The 18,308-nt window shown below is 34.1% G+C and overlaps 1 protein-coding gene across 2 annotated transcripts in view; it reads left to right on the plus strand.

Moving 5' to 3' along the window:
- Positions 1-18,308, plus strand: part of LOC135135034 (ras-related and estrogen-regulated growth inhibitor-like protein) — a 43,205-nt gene that overhangs the window by 21,624 nt on the left and 3,273 nt on the right. For both annotated transcript variants that reach the window (XM_064063972.1, XM_064063973.1), the window contains one exon: positions 1,984-2,057. In XM_064063972.1, the coding sequence (XP_063920042.1) occupies positions 1,984-2,057 (74 nt within the window). The remainder of the gene's footprint in view (positions 1-1,983; positions 2,058-18,308) is intronic.

Consider the following 18,308-nt stretch of genomic DNA (forward strand, 5'->3'; position numbering starts at 1 on the left):
GACTTCGTCTGGAAGTCGATTGTCTTGTGACTCGCCAGGAAAGTAGCAAAGGCAATTATAATTTGCCTTTTACCTCCATCCTTGGGCACCTCTGCAGCCACTGCAACCAAATCACTGCTAATGAACAGGTTTCGGCATCCCGTAAGAGATGCTCATGGCAGTCCGATTGCTAACGCTGTTGCAACCCGGGCCACGTTTTCTGCTACAACATCGGCAATTCCTATTCCTAATTCCTTCCCATTCGAACATAAACAAATTTATTTTAGTTATTCTTTAGACTTAAGTAAAGCTTTTGATTGCGTTTCACATGAGATATTAATAAGGAAGTTACTATTTTATAATTTTCATCTAGATAGTACTAAGTTGATATTGTCTACTTGAGCAACTTAACACAGTACGTTAAAATTATTGACAAATTATCTGATTATATTAAAATTGTCCACGGGGTATCTCAAGGTTCTATTTTGAGGCCTGTTTTATTTTTAATATATATTAATGATTTACCTGAATATCTAACAGATGTACATAATTTCGGAGCCTTCCACGGTCGGAATCAATACATGATCGTTTTCCGGGTTGGAACCGTGTAAATTGAGCTTTTGGGCTCAACGTTTCGCACACTTTCGTAAGTGACATCTTCAGGAGCAGGGTTAAGAATAAGGCAAAAAAGAGCACGGCAACTCAGTATATCAACCATACCAGAGGCGAAACTCTTCAATTAACACGGTTCCAACCCGGAAAACGATCAGATATTGATTCCGACTGTGGAAGCCTCCGAAATTATTTATAAAAAAATTTGTTGGGGGATTTCTCCACCGGATGCTGTTGGATATGATTTACTATAATATATAAATAGTTCATGTATCATATCCACCTATATAAATGCCTAATTCCCGTAATGTAGCCCTAAAGCTATGCATGTCCACTTGAGAGGGAGCTTGCGAGAAATAATTCCATAATCAGCCCGTAAAGCCATAGTCGGGCCTGCCCTCAACTGGGTAAGCGTGTTCTTTTTACCTTGTTTCTCTCTTTCCGAGTTTGTGGGCGACTCTCACAATACGAACGCATTTCGAAGTGCGACAGTGATCTTCGATAAGTTTGTTTTAAGTGTATTTTTTTCGTAATAGTTAACTGAATTCATTGCAGTAACAGACCTTTGAAATTTGACATGACAACTTAAGATTAAGAATCGTATAAAATGAAAATCAGAACTCTGGTGAGAGTTCCGCTCCAATGGACAGGTACCCTAAAGGCGTTTTGGTTACTGTCTGACCGTTAGTGGTGAGCGTAGTTTTGTTTGTCCTGTTTACGGTTATTGATTCTTTTATTGTTTTCTTTTCCTTCTTATCAATTGTCTGTTTTTCTTGTATGTAAAAAGGGACGTACGAAATGTCAAAACGCATTCATCGACGCTTTCGACTACAGATCAAACAAGTACGAGTGCATGCGCAGCACAAAGAGGTCCGATATATTGCTTTGCCGTTCTGTTTTCGGACTTGAGGGCAGTTAGCAATATAGTAGTATGTATTAGATATATAGACAAAACTAAAAAATAAGGCTACAATACGGTGTTTTACACTGTGTGACAGTGAAAAGATATTGACATCCACCATTTTCTAGCCGCGACTATATTTGCCATCTACATTTTTTATGATAGACAGAACTAATGGAATGTATGCTGTGACGGACAAGTTGTGCTGTAAAATAAATTTGTGGCAGAATACTTACTTAAAAACCGTGTTAAATTTTTGCATAAGAAAGTCTGTCTCATTTTTGTTCTGAAGTTTTTCATTTGATGTTAATGACAGTTTAATATAACATTTCACCTCGCGAGAAAAATAACAACGTGATCCATTTTTGTGCTCATATCATATTTTATATAAAATTTCGCTCACCATCAGTTATGTCTGTCTGCAAAAACGGAATTTGTGTCTTAAAATTTTATTGCAAAGTACTCATTTTAATAATCTTTCTTGGTTTCAGAAGGCAGATATAAGCATGAAGTTCTGATAGACAATGAACCCATTTTGTATGAAATACTAGATACGTGTCCTAAGGTATGTATTAATATTTAATTGTAGAGAGCTTCCATTAGGTTTTTTTTTATTCAAGAAATAAATGTTAATATATTAACAGATTTTATACCTTGATACAGGGTTCTTATAAATTATTCTAAGGGCGTAGTTGGCCATGGATTTCAAAAATCCCGCTTCGCTGAAATCACAGGTAGCTGAAATTATGCCTTATTATGACAGTGCTCACTTGTCATTAATATAATTTGTAACTTATCATTTAAAGTCACCTTTTTTATTGTTTTAACGTTTTTCACGTGTGATTTACAGGAATTTTCATTGACCCAAGCTCAAAACAACAAAACACTTGTTTTCAAAACTCTTGGTGCTTGCGTACTTTTATTTTTGTGTTAGGAAGGGAAGACCATGAAAATGGTTTATTCTATTGAACAAGACACTTTCACTTGGCGAAATACCGTGATTTAATAATTCAAGAAACATCGTTAGAGACTTATCACATTAGAGATGTAATCAACAGACTTGTTTGAACTGGCAGTGTCAACAAAGGGAAATCTCTGAAAGACTTTCAGTAAGTACCTGAGGAAGTTGTTGATAATTTGAGACGACTTGAGCAGAATCCACAAACATCTTTGACAAGATTTCCTCAACCGTCAAGAGTTTCTGTCTCAACATGCAATTGAACAACGGGCATTGACCAAAATAATTGCAAAACATTTTTGAAATTAAAAAGAGAGTGAACATGTGCCTTGAACAAAATGGCTAACATTTTGATCATTTACCGATGACCTCAAAAATCCATTAGTATCCGCCTTTTTGATCACAAAAATTCATCTCGATTATGTCAAAAATGCCCCTACTGTGCGCCATTTTGCTGATGACGTCAAAAAAAAATCATCTGATGACGTCAAAACTCCCCCACTGTTCGCCATCTTGATTGTATAAAAAATCCTCCACTGTCCGCCATCTTGATGAGGTAAAAATCCCATCCACAAGCCCCCATCTTGATGACCTCACAAAAACCCCCAGAGCGATGAATCATTCACACCCCCTGCTTACTACTATCTTGTCTTTACTTGGGTTGCAAAAACTTGGTTTCAGATGTTCATCCCCAAATCGAAGTTCTAGAGCGACACTTAGGGTACTATATTTGTTTCTGTTCCTTCAGACAGAGTTTTAAGTATCTCTAGCGCTGCGCCTCGCAAACCTATCACCAAGGCTGCAGCTTTTTGCTCTTCTTCCCAGAGATTTGCCGTAGCTGCTACTCGGAACTGCGTCTTGTATGATCAGCATTGATGACCAAGGCATCTTATCATCATAGGTTGAATTATTCTGTGGGGCGACAACACATTACATGAGTTAGTTGTTGCATTTTTCATTAATTTTTCGAGTTTCTTCATTTACTTCTCCATTCTAACTTCTATGGTTTTCATTCGATCTTTCATGGATTCCACTGATTTTTGTAACTCACTCTTCATCTTATGCTCCATTGAAATCATATTTCGTCCGAAAATATTTTCCATATTTTCCAAATTTGTTTTTACGTTCTTCACTTCTTATTTAATTTCTTCTACATATTTCGTTCTTGTTTGCTACTACTTCCTTTTCAAAATTTTCAGTTAGGTTGGTGATTATGTCATCTTTTTGTTTGTCTATTTTTTCGTTGATTTCTTCTATTTTTGCGTTCATTTTCTTATCTCTTGCGTATATTCTTTCGCGTACTTCTTCTATTGTTGCATTCATTTGCTCATATCTTACTGGCATCCATTTTTTCGTATATTTTTTTCATTCATGCATCCATTGTTTCGTCCATTTTTTGATGTTTGCGCCTATCTTTTCCATACTTGCATCCATTTTTTTGTCTATTTCGTTATTTCTTGTGTCCATCTTTCTCCATTCTACTGCCCATTTCCTTGTTCATTTCCTTATTTGTTGCGTCAATTTGTGCGAACATAATCATACTTAATCTGTTTTACTGGCTCCTCCATTACTGCGAATTAAGCTCTAGTCTCAACCAGCATAAACCTTTAGAATTCTTTCCAATCTACCCGTAAATCGTCAAACCCAGTTATTACAGGAAGAACCTGTGAAATTTTGGAAATTTATTCAAAGTAAGAAATGTACCACAAGAATTCCTGGTACAATGAAATATAATGAGCCCGTCCTAGATAATCCAGATCTTATTGTGAATGCATTTGCTGATTACTTCAGCTCTGTATATCTTGATTCGCAATTACATGCTGAGGCCGGCAATCCTGAATATAGTGCTGGTAGCGATGTTTCTATTTCTTATATTTCGGAGAAAGATGTTTACTCAACGTTAAAAAACTCCAAACATGTTTGTGTTTGTCCAGCCTTTAGTGTATTTGTGTAATTTAATTATAATAACAGGTATTTTTCCAGTACTCTCGAAAACAGCAACAATGTATCCATTATTTAAAAAAGGGGACAAAGCAGACGTAACCAACTATAGGCCAATCTCTCTAATAAGTAATTTTGCGAAAGCATTTGAAAGCGTTTTGTACAAATATATTTATATGGATGTAAAAATGTATATTACTTAGTCCCTCGCAACATGGGTTCATGAAGAAACGTTCGACTATTACAAATCTCGTGTGTTTTACTCAATTTACTTGTGAAGCAATTGATAGTAAACAACAGGTTGATACTGTACCTATATCTTGATTTTTGGAAAGCATTTGATCAAATTGATCACTATATTCTACTACAGAAACTACATTACTTCGGTTTTTCTGATTCTTTGATAAAACTTTTTCAATCATACTTGGTAGGTAGAGTGCAATATGTACAATATCGTTGTTACAAGTCGAAAAATATAGCTCCTCGATCTGGAGTCCCTCAGGGGTCAAACTTGGAACCACTATTATTCCTCTTGTTTGTTAATGATATCACGAAAATTATCTCATCTAATTGCTTGTTATTTGCTAATGATTTAAAAATTTACAGGATTATAAATTCTCCTAGTGATTCCATTGCTTTCCAAAATAATCTCAATAATGTCTGTCAGTGGTATCTGCAAAATCGCTTATTTTTAAATATCATCAAATGTTTAATTGTAACGTATACCCGTAAATTATCCCCTATGTATTATCAATATAGTATTAACAATGTAAAACTACAGCGAAAGAGCTCTATATTAGATTTAGGTGTATTATTTGACTCTGCTTTCACATTCACTTCGCATATGGAAAATATGACATGTAAGGCCTATAAAATTTTGGAATTCATCTTTAGAAATAGCAAAGAATTTAAGGATATGCGAACTTTGAAAATATATATATTTTTTTGGACTTGTCAGGTCTAGGTTGGAGTACGGTTCAATTATTTGGCACTCGGTGTATCAAGTCCATGTTAATTAACAATATAGAGTCTGTAACCGACTGTCTGTTCAAAGAGTGTTTTTAAAATTCCTAGCATTTCGGGAAGACAGAATATATTCGGTAAGAGGTTACCCATAATCACAGTTATTAAACAGATTTAACATCATCTCCCTTAATACGAGAAGACTGATTTCAGGTCTGCGATTCCTTTTAAATTTAATTATTTATGAAGTTGATTGCATGTGGTTGCTCAAGAAACTAAACTTTTTAACACCGAGGTACAATGCTCGTCAACCTGATATGTTCTATTGTCCCTCCTGCAAAACTAATCTATCACAAAGCTCACCAATTGTTGTAATGTGTAGGGTGATCAAAAAATATCACAGAACTGTGATATAACTGACAAGTTTCCTAAAGTTTCTGCATGCATTATAGCGGAATATGAAGTTTGAAAGTGAATGTTTCTGCAAAAAGTATGAAGTCAACCAGCTGTAAATATATAACTTTCTGATTAATTGAAAATTTACAAATCGTGTTCTTGCATTACTAACACTGGTTGTGAGCTTTTTGTTTTTGTTTATCTGATGAAATTTAATCTCTATTCACCTTTCCCTGCTAAGTTCAGTTTTTATGGGGGCATATGAAACCATTAATTTGTGCAAGCCCTAAGTATTAATACCAGAGAAGAATTGTTAACACGAATGACTGAAGCAGCGGAAACAATTCGTTCAAGTTTAACAAAATAAAATTTATTATTTCCAAATATGTACCTACTAAGTTTTTATTGCAATGGCATTAGAAATATGTAAAAATAGCATGGTCACGCCATTTGTCTTAGGAATTTAGACAAAAATGGGGTTTAAGAGTTGCACTTTATTAATTTTGAAGTTCATTTTCTCGACAACTTCTGAATTACCTACACATTTAGCACATTTCAGTTTTTCATGAACGCCCGGCGAAATTGAAGACTATTAAAACCAAAAGTTTTCTACAGCCTCTATCTTTTGTGTTCTAAAAAAGAAGATGACTAATTAGTCAACAACCAGGTTTAACGCTAACTTTACCTAAAGTGACCGAAGCATTTACGGCGGGAATTTCAAAAAACGTCATGCTATTAAACACTTCTTAAGGCTCTACCACACCTCAAGAAAATTTCTATTTTAAAAGATATGCAACTTGTAAAACACCCATGCTACCTCGTTATGACAGCTGCCACTCATCTCTAAGGGTTAATCGTTTACTTCGTTTACAATAAGTAACTAGTTTTATTACTGCTATTTTCAGCGGGGGAAGTGTATCCCAACTTGCAGGTAGAGCAGAGTAAGGAACTAAAATATTTATCTACTATGAAAGAAAACAAACAATATTTCTTAGCTTACGTTCGAGAAGTAAAAACGCAAAAACACGTCTACTGGTATATAAAAATTGCCATTTTGTAATATTAGTTTCAAAAGTTTTGAGCGATATTTGACAGGTGTATGACGTCATCAATAATATTTTAAATGGCACCTCCTACCTTTTTTTAGCATAAAGTCCCTTGAAAGAGAATTTTTGATATGCAGTTTAACCTAATTTACTATCATAAGAAAAGAAAAAAGCCAAATGTGTGTTTTAAAATAAATTAATAAAATCATTGTCAGAGACTGTTGAGATCTTTACTCGCAATACACACAACAAAAAAATGCTTGTTCATATATATAATTCCGACCATAATTCTTCCTCTAATTTTTATATTCCTGTTTCCATAAAAATTCGTATGTGTTAGGCATATTCTGTAAGTAGGTAGAAAAGTAAAATTAAATTTTCAAGAATATTTTATTGTAGGTACGAAGGTTCGTTATCGTGAGTATTTCTTAGTAATCTTGGAATTTTTCAACCCGAAATCTTAGAAATTTAGGTAGGTATAGTGAACCCAGAGCTATAAGGTTATATGGCCATCATAAAAGTAGTTGACCGCAAATAAATACCCCCTTTGTGTGGTTCGCACTAAGCTTACCGGTTGGCAGTAAATCATCTTCTAAACATTTCTTGCTCATATTTAACAGGGCCGGCTTTCAAAGCGAGTGGTTATTTCGGAACCCTCAGCGGCTGCAGGTAGTAAACAACATTGATTAAATACATATAGATAGACCCATGCTATTGTTTGGAGCGAACAGGCCAACGGCCGGCGAACAAGAGATGGCGCACCAACAGTCGGCCGTCAAACGCCGGCGAAAAGCTTGGACACCAATCGCGCGCGTAGATAACCCAAATCGCAGCAACAATACATTTAATAAAGCTACCACTCGACAGAGGGCGACGAAAACAATGTGTAAAAATCTCATAGTAACCATTTATATAATTTGCAACGTTGCCAGATGAGCCTAGCACAACTTCGCCGTTATTTCTAGTCGATTAGATTTTATTTCGTTTAAAAGTTTCTGGTGAATAAATGGAATTATTATAATGAATAAACAATACAAACAAATTATTACTTGTTATTTTAAATACTTGTTAGTGTTGATGAAAACATAAATGGTAATTAAAGTTATTCTAAATACGGTCCGGTCCGGTAGCTCAAATTTTACAGTACGAGTGATATGTTTCAGGACGAGTAGGTAGCCGAGTCTTTAATTTCGAAACGAGTACTGCGAAAAGAGTTACCGGACGTATGTTGTTATGTATTTTATTTCATACTGTCAACATACTTTTTTATTCGATAATATTATTATTATTTTGAGAAAAAATCCAAATCGAGTCACTTTTTCTGACATCGTTAGCAACCGCTCTTAGGTAAATGTTTTAATTTGTTTATTCGTGCAAATCAGCATCATATGTTTAAACACATAGTACTTATAACACTTTACAGGACTTATTGTTTTGTATAATCCGACTCGATGGACGAATGTTTTGTGCAATCCGTCTCGAAGGACCAATGTTTGTGCAACTCGGCTCGTCCTACCAGTATTTTTTGTAATCTGGTTGATACGACAATGTGATACCGAATTGTACTTTGATATTGCTCCAAGGACCTTTGTTTTCTTGCGTGCGAGATAATAGACAGCGTTCGGTTTCGATGTTTAATACAGGACGGTTACAGAAGTACTAAATTTACATTTGTATTTACAATAACAGGTAAAGCAAAAGAGATCCAAAAGGGTCAGTGGCCGCTTCCGGAAATGGAAGACTTGTCCTTTTTGGCCACGGAGGTAGAAGAGTGTCTCTTCTACCTCCGTGTTTTTGACGGCTCAATTTTATCGGACTTGTCCGTTTTTTTGATTTTACCGGAATAGTTCGATCCAGTAAAACGTCAAACTTGACATAGTATGAAGTAAAATAAATAAATTTTATGATGTAAATACAATTAAGTGTATCGATAATAATTCGCTACTGAAAATTTATTGAAATATAATTTGTGTTAAAAAAAGATGTTTGTGGTTTTATGGTTTATTAAATGTAATTAAAATAAATAATATCAAGAACTTGTATTATATATCAAAAACATTCATTGTAAATAAGAAAATTATGTAAATAAACCATAAAACCATACAAAATTTTCCTGCGACCTCTATTGAAAATCCCAGTTTACCAATAGGAATTAAGGCACAAAGATGTTTCACTGAATTTATTACCGATTTTTCAAGAAAAGTATGCTTATAAGCCTATAAGCGTCTAATGGGTTAAAACAACAAATAATAATCACAATTTATTTGTTTTATGTGTTCATTACAATAATCCCATTTATTTACCAGAAACTTCTAAATGAAATAATATCTGGTTGACGAGAAATATCCGCAAATTTGTGTTAGGCTCATCTGGCAACGTTTTCGGTAGGTAGGTATCAATGGAATAATGCGATTAAGTATACTGACCGTTTTAAGGAGTGCTCGTCCAATAGTGCGTAAACTAAAAGATTTGGTAATTTTCTTGGAAGAGTTTGTTTCTTCAATGAAAATTTATGGTTTTTAATTCTTCGGCCGCTTGAAAGTCTCGCCATGTGAAAATAGATTATTTGATAACCTGTTTCGTAATAATTGTAAATACGAACAAAAGCATATTTGCATATTCTAAACAACTGGCCATATCGATTCCAAACTTGTACAGATATGTTTTTTATTGTTTCTGTTTTCAATGAAATAAATTTTATTTGCAAAATACCTAATGTCTAACGACATATCACGCATACATACTACCCCATTTACTATATTTTCAATCTGTGCATTTTTCGCTTCATTCGTAGGAGCCAAGTAAGAAGTATCAGTGAGACCGGCGGACTTTCAATAGCTCGTAAATGAAAAGATTTAGTAAAGTTTCCTAGAACAGTCTGTCTCTTCATAAAAAAAATCGGTTGTCTGTAAAGTCGGTTTACTGACGATAGTTGAACGTGACAACGTCTTAAGAAAATACTGATGGAATGGTAGCATTTTTCAAAAGAAAATTTTAATTTCATTTGTTTAATAGATTTGTATGTATATAGAGAAGGAGGTAATTAGAAATCACAATGAAATTGATCAAGTTAGATTTATTTATACGCATAAATACAATTATGTCAATTTTTTTAGTTTAATGTGTCTTGAAAAAATTGACACTACATTCACTTTTCACTGCACTTGATACTCGACCAAAACATGTCAATGTACTATAATATAGCAGCTGTCCACGCAGACGCATCGCTCACTCAAGTAGGAGAGAGACGGATGGCGAACGCTGCCGAACGCGAAGGCCGATTGTGCCTCTACGCAGACGCATCGCTCACTCAAGTAGGAGAGAGACGGATGGCGAACGCTGCCGAACGCGAAGGCCGATTGTGCCTCTTTGTCGCTCGTTCCGCGTTCTCGCTTGCACTTCAAGCCTTACATGGGACGCCTCAGAGCGAGGTAACGCCGCATGAGTCATGCTTTTTCGTGCGTGCAGCCGGCTCCATCGATTTATAAGACGTTGTCACGTCAAAAATTTAGACATTTTTACTATGAAATATAGGTACAATACGGTATATTCCACTGTTTGTTTTCTTTGAGATACGACTAGTTCTTGTGCCGAAGTGAAACACCAAAAAGTCTAAAGTCCGGAAATCAGAGTGAATTTTAAAACACATAAAACGACTTCTTTATTTATTTAAATATTGTCCTGTAACGTCCTGTGACGTGGAATGGAGTTTCTTAATGTACAAAAGTATGTTAGATAATAACCGAAAAATTTTCTTGATTAAAACTAAAGGAAACACAATTATTACTTGGAATAAAAATAAAGAATATCAAGAACTTGTGCTATGTATTAAAAATATTTAATTTCAAATAAGTAAATTATGTTAATAAACCATAAAACCACAAAAATCTTTTTTTAACACAAATTATATTTCAATAAATTTTCAGTAGCGAATTATCGATATACTTAATTGTATTTACATCATAATAGTTATTTATTATACAAGCGGTTAAAGTGAATGTTTAATGAGCGGCCAGTTTAAGGCGAGAGCGGCGCATGCCGCGAGCGCCTTAAGACCACGAGTTACACATTCATTTTAACCGCGAGTGTAATACAAACTTTTATTCAATTTTGACAACCCCAAGTCCCAAATTGTGAAAAAATTGGTGATTCAAAGTTCACATTCGAGAAACGTCAGAATTGACAGCGACCAAATAAAAGTTTTATATGCGTAGAATTTAGGTTACAATATCAGGTGTGTGTGTGTAGTATGTGACTCTGGCGACGGTGTTTGTTTATTTTAAACAAACTAAAATTATCGAAAAATTGCAAAATCATGCAAGATTCCAACGGCAAAACTTGCTCCCAAAAAAAAGCAAATCAGAAAGTGTATCAAAAGTTCCTTAGATGGAAAGAGCAGCAAGGCATTGGAGAAATTACAGAAATGGTAACCATGGTTTTAAAACAGCAAAATAAAAATTTTATTTCGCTAGCGGTTTAAAAATTTTATGGTGCTACCGGATAAACCAAAGCTTTAGTGGCCTACTGACGGCAAAATAAACGTTTGTTTACATGTCAAAATTGAATAAAATTTATTTATTTTACTTCATACTATGTCAAGTTTGACGTTTTACTGGATCGAACTATTCCGGTAAAATCAAAAAAACGGACAAGTCCGATAAAATTGAGCCGTCAAAAACACGGAGGTAGAAGAGACACTCTTCTACCTCCGTGGCCAAAAAGGACAAGTCTTCCATTTCCGGAAGCGGCCACTGACCCTTTTGGGTCTCTTTTGCTTTACCTGTTATTGTAAATATAAATGTAAATTTAGTACTTCTGTAACCGTCCTGTATTAAACATCGAAACCGAACGCTGTCTATTATCTCGCACGCAAGAAAACAAAGGTCCTTGGAGCAATATCAAAGTACAATTCGGTATCACATTGTCGTATCAACCAGATTACAAAAAATACTGGTAGGACGAGCCGAGTTGCACAAACATTGGTCCTTCGAGACGGATTGCACAAAACATTCGTCCATCGAGTCGGATTATACAAAACAATAAGTCCTGTAAAGTGTTATAAGTACTATGTGTTTAAACATATGATGCTGATTTGCACGAATAAACAAATTAAAACATTTACCAAAGAGCGGTTGCTAACGATGTCAGAAAAAGTGACTCGATTTGGATTTTTTCTCAAAATAATAATAATATTATCGAATAAAAAAGTATGTTGACAGTATGAAATAAAATACATAACAACATACGTCCGGTAACTCTTTTCGCAGTACTCGTTTCGAAATTAAAGACTCGGCTACCTACTCGTCCTGAAACATATCACTCGTACTGTAAAATTTGAGCTACCGGACCGGACCGTATTTAGAATAACTTTAATTACCATTTATGTTTTCATCAACACTAACAAGTATTTAAAATAACAAGTAATAATTTGTTTGTATTGTTTATTCATTATAATAATTCCATTTATTCACCAGAAACTTTTAAACGAAATAAAATCTAATCGACTAGAAATAACGGCGAAGTTGTGCTAGGCTCATCTGGCAACGTTGCAAATTATATAAATGGTTACTATGAGATTTTTACACATTGTTTTCGTCGCCCTCTGTCGAGTGGTAGCTTTATTAAATGTATTGTTGCTGCGATTTGGGTTATCTACGCGCGCGATTGGTGTCCAAGCTTTTCGCCGGCGTTTGACGGCCGACTGTTGGTGCGCCATCTCTTGTTCGCCGGCCGTTGGCCTGTTCGCTCCAAACAATAGCATGGGTCTATCTATATGTATTTAATCAATGTAAACAAATAGTGGAGTGGTGGATTTTCATATTTAGTGAAAGCCGCCCCTGAACGAAACCACAAGAGCCGGTCGAGCTGCAGTGGACACGTTATTTACGACCCTAAAACCTTTTCTATTGTAAACAACTTAACTTCGACACAATGGGATGATTTTATGATGGCCATATAACCTTATAACTCTTGGTTCACTATACATACCTAGTTACCTCTCGGAATGTATTTTGAATGAAGCAAATTGGTGGAAGGTTATTTCGACAGAACTTCTCTCGCCTCTGAAATACAATAAAACAAACCCAGCTTTTTCGAAAAATTATAAAATTTGATTATGCGAATTTTATTTTTTTTATGAGAACCCGGATATGTTAAAATTTTGTCCAAAAATTCTAGATGTCTAGGGTGAAAATTCTACACGGATTTACACACCACAAGTGCAGGAGTATCTAATTTTATCAAATTTAAAAAACTTTGTAATATAAATTTTGGAGATGACGTCATACCATTGGTGGTGGAGATGATTTGCCAAATTTTAGTTAGCGTTTAACCATCTACATGATATTTCTAATATACATATAAAATATGGCAATAATCGATCCAGTAGTTTCGGAGAACACTTGTCTAATAAAACATGGATACAGATACAGATAGACAGACGGACATACGAAAACGGGAGACCACTTTTTTCGTACTCTAGAGGTCATGACACGTCGAGAAATTAGTACTGGACGTAGAATTGTTGACATAGGCCACTTATTAACAACACTGAAATCAATCAGTACTTTAGATAATATTGAAATAACTCATGAAAATTGTTATCATTTAAAAATTGTTTTCTACTACAAATTTCATATGTACGGAATATTCGGTAATCTTTGTACTGAACCTGAAAAGCATATATACAAAGTCAATTATGCAGATATTTGTGGAGCTAGATCAACGGGCGTATGTTATTCTTAAATTTCAGAATTTTGTTCAGCTCTAGATATCCCTCAAATACCCCAGGCGACATATCGTAAAGCCGAGGCTAGAGTTCTAAAGAGCATCGAAGCACTTTTCGAAGAACAAACCAAAACGCAGGTAAAGAAGAGTACCGATTAGCTGTGAAGGCGAGGGAGGTAGATAATGATTGCGTCCCATATACTACCGTTACAATGCACTGTCTGGGGTAGGACGTATAATTGGTGCCAGAACTAAAAAAATACTTTATGTAGGAGTCAAAAACAAACTTTGTAGTTTCTGTAAAATCTATATGAAACAGAAAAAAGAAATTCCAACACATAACTGTTTTAAAAACTAGGAGCAAACATCTATGTCCATGGAAGTTTCAGAGGGATTTACTTTAGATACTTCATAGGAGAATTATAGGCGACGAGGATAGTAGCGTATTAAAAAAAGTTCGGGCTGCAAAACCAAATGATGCATATTATTTTATAGAAAAAATTGAATGTAGAAATCACATACATATTGTTCCAAAATTAGAGAAATAGTTAAAACAACGAAAGTAGTTATCACTATTAAAAATGTTTTTAAAAATAGTATTCTAAAATTTAGAACAGCTATTAAATTTAGCAAAAATGAGCCTCTTCCTTCTTTTCCAGCATATATTTGGCAATCACGAACAATGTGCAAGTTATTTTTGTTATAAAAGTGGACAGTCAAATGATATTTTATTTTCTACTTTCGCAAATGGTGTTTTATACGAACCTTACAAACAAGTTTTAAATAGAATTGCAACTTTGTCGTCTAGTTTACTTTTTGATATTAAGAACAATGCTGTGGAATGCTACAATTCTGTCGTTAATAAATTTGTGGGAGGAAAAAGAATAAGTTTTTAAGTTTTTCTGCACGAGGATCGTATCAAGGGTGATGCTTTGCTGCGGCAATAAGTTATAATAATAAGGGTACGTTCCTAATTCCGTTATTAAAAAAAAAATTGGGGAGGCCAATGTTAGTATACGAAGGCGTTTGTGGAACAAAAATTGAAAAAAACAAAAACGATTAATAAAACTGAAACCTCTATTAAAAAATTGCGTATCCGAAGTCTGGATTCCGGTAAAAATAATATCGTCAACGATGAACAAACGAAAACTGCAGATATATTACCTGAAGTGTATGAAAGAAAAAAATCGGATTTATTAATAAAGCTGTCACAGAGTAACGTAAACGCTATTGAAAAAGGTACTTGTGGTCAGCGAATGTGTAGGGAATGGAGTAAAGAAAGGACAAAATGAGAGACGGAATTAACATCGCAAATACCGTTAAAAGTATTGTGCATTCCGATAAAACTTTATGAAAAAATTCCCCAAGTCTATACAATTTGCTATTGACAATGAAGAAAAGGCCAAAGAAAAATTTGAAGCTCTAACAAATTTGAAAAAAATTTTTAGGAGCTTCTCCAGATGGGTTAATAAATTCTAATTCAATTGCAGAGATTAAATGTTCATATGCGGCTTGTAGTAAAAATATTAAAGAGCTATTAAAAATAAAATCATTAATTTATTGTTCAATAAATGCAGTTATTACAATTACCTAGTTTGAACCCGAACCACAACTATAGGTATGTATCAGGTATAACAGGGTCCAGTGCATATCCTTCTTAAGGCTCGCGTCTGGATCGGTTTCGCCCTATACTAAATACATTGAAAACATCGTCGTGGTTTCCGGAGTTGCATTTTAAAAATACGGGATATATCGCTTTAAAAAAATTATATTTCGAATTAACAAACTTGAGTCCAGGGGACCTCCATATTTATATTCATATCTAGTCCGCAGTTTTTACAAAAAAAAATTATAAAGTTGACCAATTTTTACACCAGATTTAACCGGTACATTGATGCATTTTTTGAAGAAGTGCTGAAGTGATTTGCATTCTGAGATAGGAGGTCCCCTGGGGAAAAGTGTCAGCTTTCTTTTGATACCATTTATAATCCTAAAAAATTCACGACTGAGGTAAATAACTCTCGAAAAGACAGAATCTGTTGAAACGAGAAATCGCCATTAAACGAGCTATGATGCCGTAGCAGAATACAGGTTTACTTAGATTCTGGTTTGGTTGCAGACTTAATTTAATGTGGACCTTGTCCACCAGGGGGAGCTGTTTTTACTCAGCGATTTATCGGAATAAAATTTTGATATCGCATTTCCGATTTTACAATACCATTTAGGTTTTTAGAAGTGACAAAATAACGTATCCATCTTTTTTACTAAAACAGTAAAAAAGATGGATACGTTAAAAGTTAGTTATTAAGTATGTTTTATTTAAGAGATCAAAAGGTATTTACAATCCTCCGCAGCTGAGGCACATATAAATCTGTTTTATATTAATTATTTTTTATCCTCTATGAAAAAATAAAATTGAAACGTGTTTTTATATATATACTCTGAAACGTCATTGAGTTGTTGGTGAAGATGAAAGAAGTAAAACGATGTCAAAGTTTTGTAATCATAATCAACCTACGCCGATATAGGTATGATTAAAAAGAGATGAATTGATGGCAGGTAGAAAAGCATATTATCTTCTGTAGGACAGTAACAGAACAAATCGGGTTAGCGACTTTCTATCCAGACTGTAATACTCAGTATAATTTCACAGCACACACTTGTCAAACCGAACCCATGCAATATTAATATTTGTAAATGCTGCTTATTTTAATTATATATTACTAATCCCTTAAAAAAATGGGGCATACAGACAACCAACAAAATTTAAACATTTCAAATTTTTTGACTTCCTGTTCAGTATTATTTCAGGAGCCAAACAGCAGCGATAGAATTTTTCTAATTTTGGAAACATAATTTCTGTTCATATTTTTCGATCTCTAAATATTGTTTCTATATGGAGGTTATTCTGATCTCCACTATAAACCACAAAGTAGCAAATCTCCTTTTCACAAATTTCCAGTTGACCTTGAATCTAAAAATGTTGTAGTTTGAATTATGACGGGAAAAGGATTAATGTTTCACAGCTTATAACTAGAAAGCGGATTTCTGTCGGGCTAGGCAAGGCCAAACTCGGTACGGCTCGTACGGGATGGAAATTCATTGAAGTTACGGGCTGCACTTCGTTTATTTGAGATTAGAATAACGCTGTTTCGTTGCACTCTGCTGTTAATTTCCGTTCTCATTTACTTAGCTGTTTGATTAATAAATCGTTAATTATATTTATGGAATAAGTTATGATTAAATTCAGTGATTATCTATCACCCGCTACTGAGTCCCGGCGATCCAGCGCGTCCCCACCTATAATCGTGACGTAGCCCGACAGAAATCCGCTGTCTACTTATAACATACTTGATAAAAGTATTGATGATTTCGTTTAAGTTGGATGTTTTTATTTCAATTCAATAAACTTATGTGTTTTTTTACTGTTTGTACAATTTTTTGTACTAATTGCACGTTTTGTTTTTTTTTTGCGTAGATAAAATTTGTCACGAGCCATTATTATAAAATAAGGTGTAACAACAAAAATATAGTGCAAATAATTTGTAAGTGGACGACCGAAACTATGTTTTAGGCAGACACTGACAAAGTGGTAGTAACATTGGCAACTGTTCCAAAACTGAGTTTTGCCGAAAAAAGGTACTTTACGTGCATTTCAAACAATTACATTCATAGGACTCTACCATTTCTGCCAGCCAGATGTAAACAACCACCTACAATAAATTTAACAACTTTTGTTTGTCACCGGAAGTGGGACTGGTATTGCGGACTGAAATTATCCCTTGTACACGCTTTCGACTCCATTTGAGTAACAATTTTTTTCCGAATTTAAAATTACGTTCAAGTTGTTCAAGCCTAAAATTTAAAATTAAATATTTCCGAAACAGTATGACAAATATGTAGTGAACAAAAAATATTTACACCTTATACAAAAAAATGAGGTTTACGATGCGCAAGCATATGATATACGTAAAATTAAAAGTGCAAGTCAAAGTTAATATGCATAAAAAATAGCAACTGCTTCTATTAAAAATTTAAAATCAATTATTTAAATCCTTACAAAACGATATACTAACAAACAGTTTAAGCAAAGTCAAATTTTTAAATAAACTGCCTTCTGCCATGCAGTTAGCCGCCAAAATAATTAACATGAATATTTTAGTACTTACATAAAAAACCACCGTTGAATGCTTAGAATTACTTGCATACAACGTACTAATGATTTGCGTTGAAGAAAGTAAAAAATTTTGCTATGTGGCTAATAGCTTCAAGGACACGTTATTATTCATTTTCAAACGATTGCGGCTAATAATTTTAACAATTTATTGTTATTTACTTGGTAAATATATTTTTATTTTTATTACTATTGTTTTGTTGCAAACGATAAAGTAAATAACAAAATCAAACTCTTATACATTATTAAGTTTAAGAAAAATTTTCCGCCAAAAATATTCTATTTGTAATGAATGGGCATGCCCGACAGTGCAGATAGTAGGAAAATAATAAAAATATTTACTTATACCGGAAATATTGTTAATTCTCTTATTTCAAGTTTAGCCTACAAATGTGGAAAATCCCTCCCGTTCGTAAATAGTACCTTGGCGCGACCAATTTTTGCTTTACATGATGTTCCTGTAATTCAGACAAACAACACATCCTTGATAGGAATAAATCAAATATCTACAGATGATTCCCCGACAGTAGGAGGTACTTTAATATTTACATATATTTAATATATTTACCGAAAACAATTTAAGTACGGAAACAAAATAAATAACTGGAAAGA

This window comes from Zophobas morio, unplaced genomic scaffold (genome assembly GCF_036711695.1).
Source record: "Zophobas morio isolate AGI-343-1 ecotype UQ-CSIRO unplaced genomic scaffold, CSIRO_AGI_Zmor_V1 ptg000024l, whole genome shotgun sequence".
NCBI classification, from domain to species: Eukaryota; Metazoa; Arthropoda; class Insecta; order Coleoptera; family Tenebrionidae; genus Zophobas; species Zophobas morio.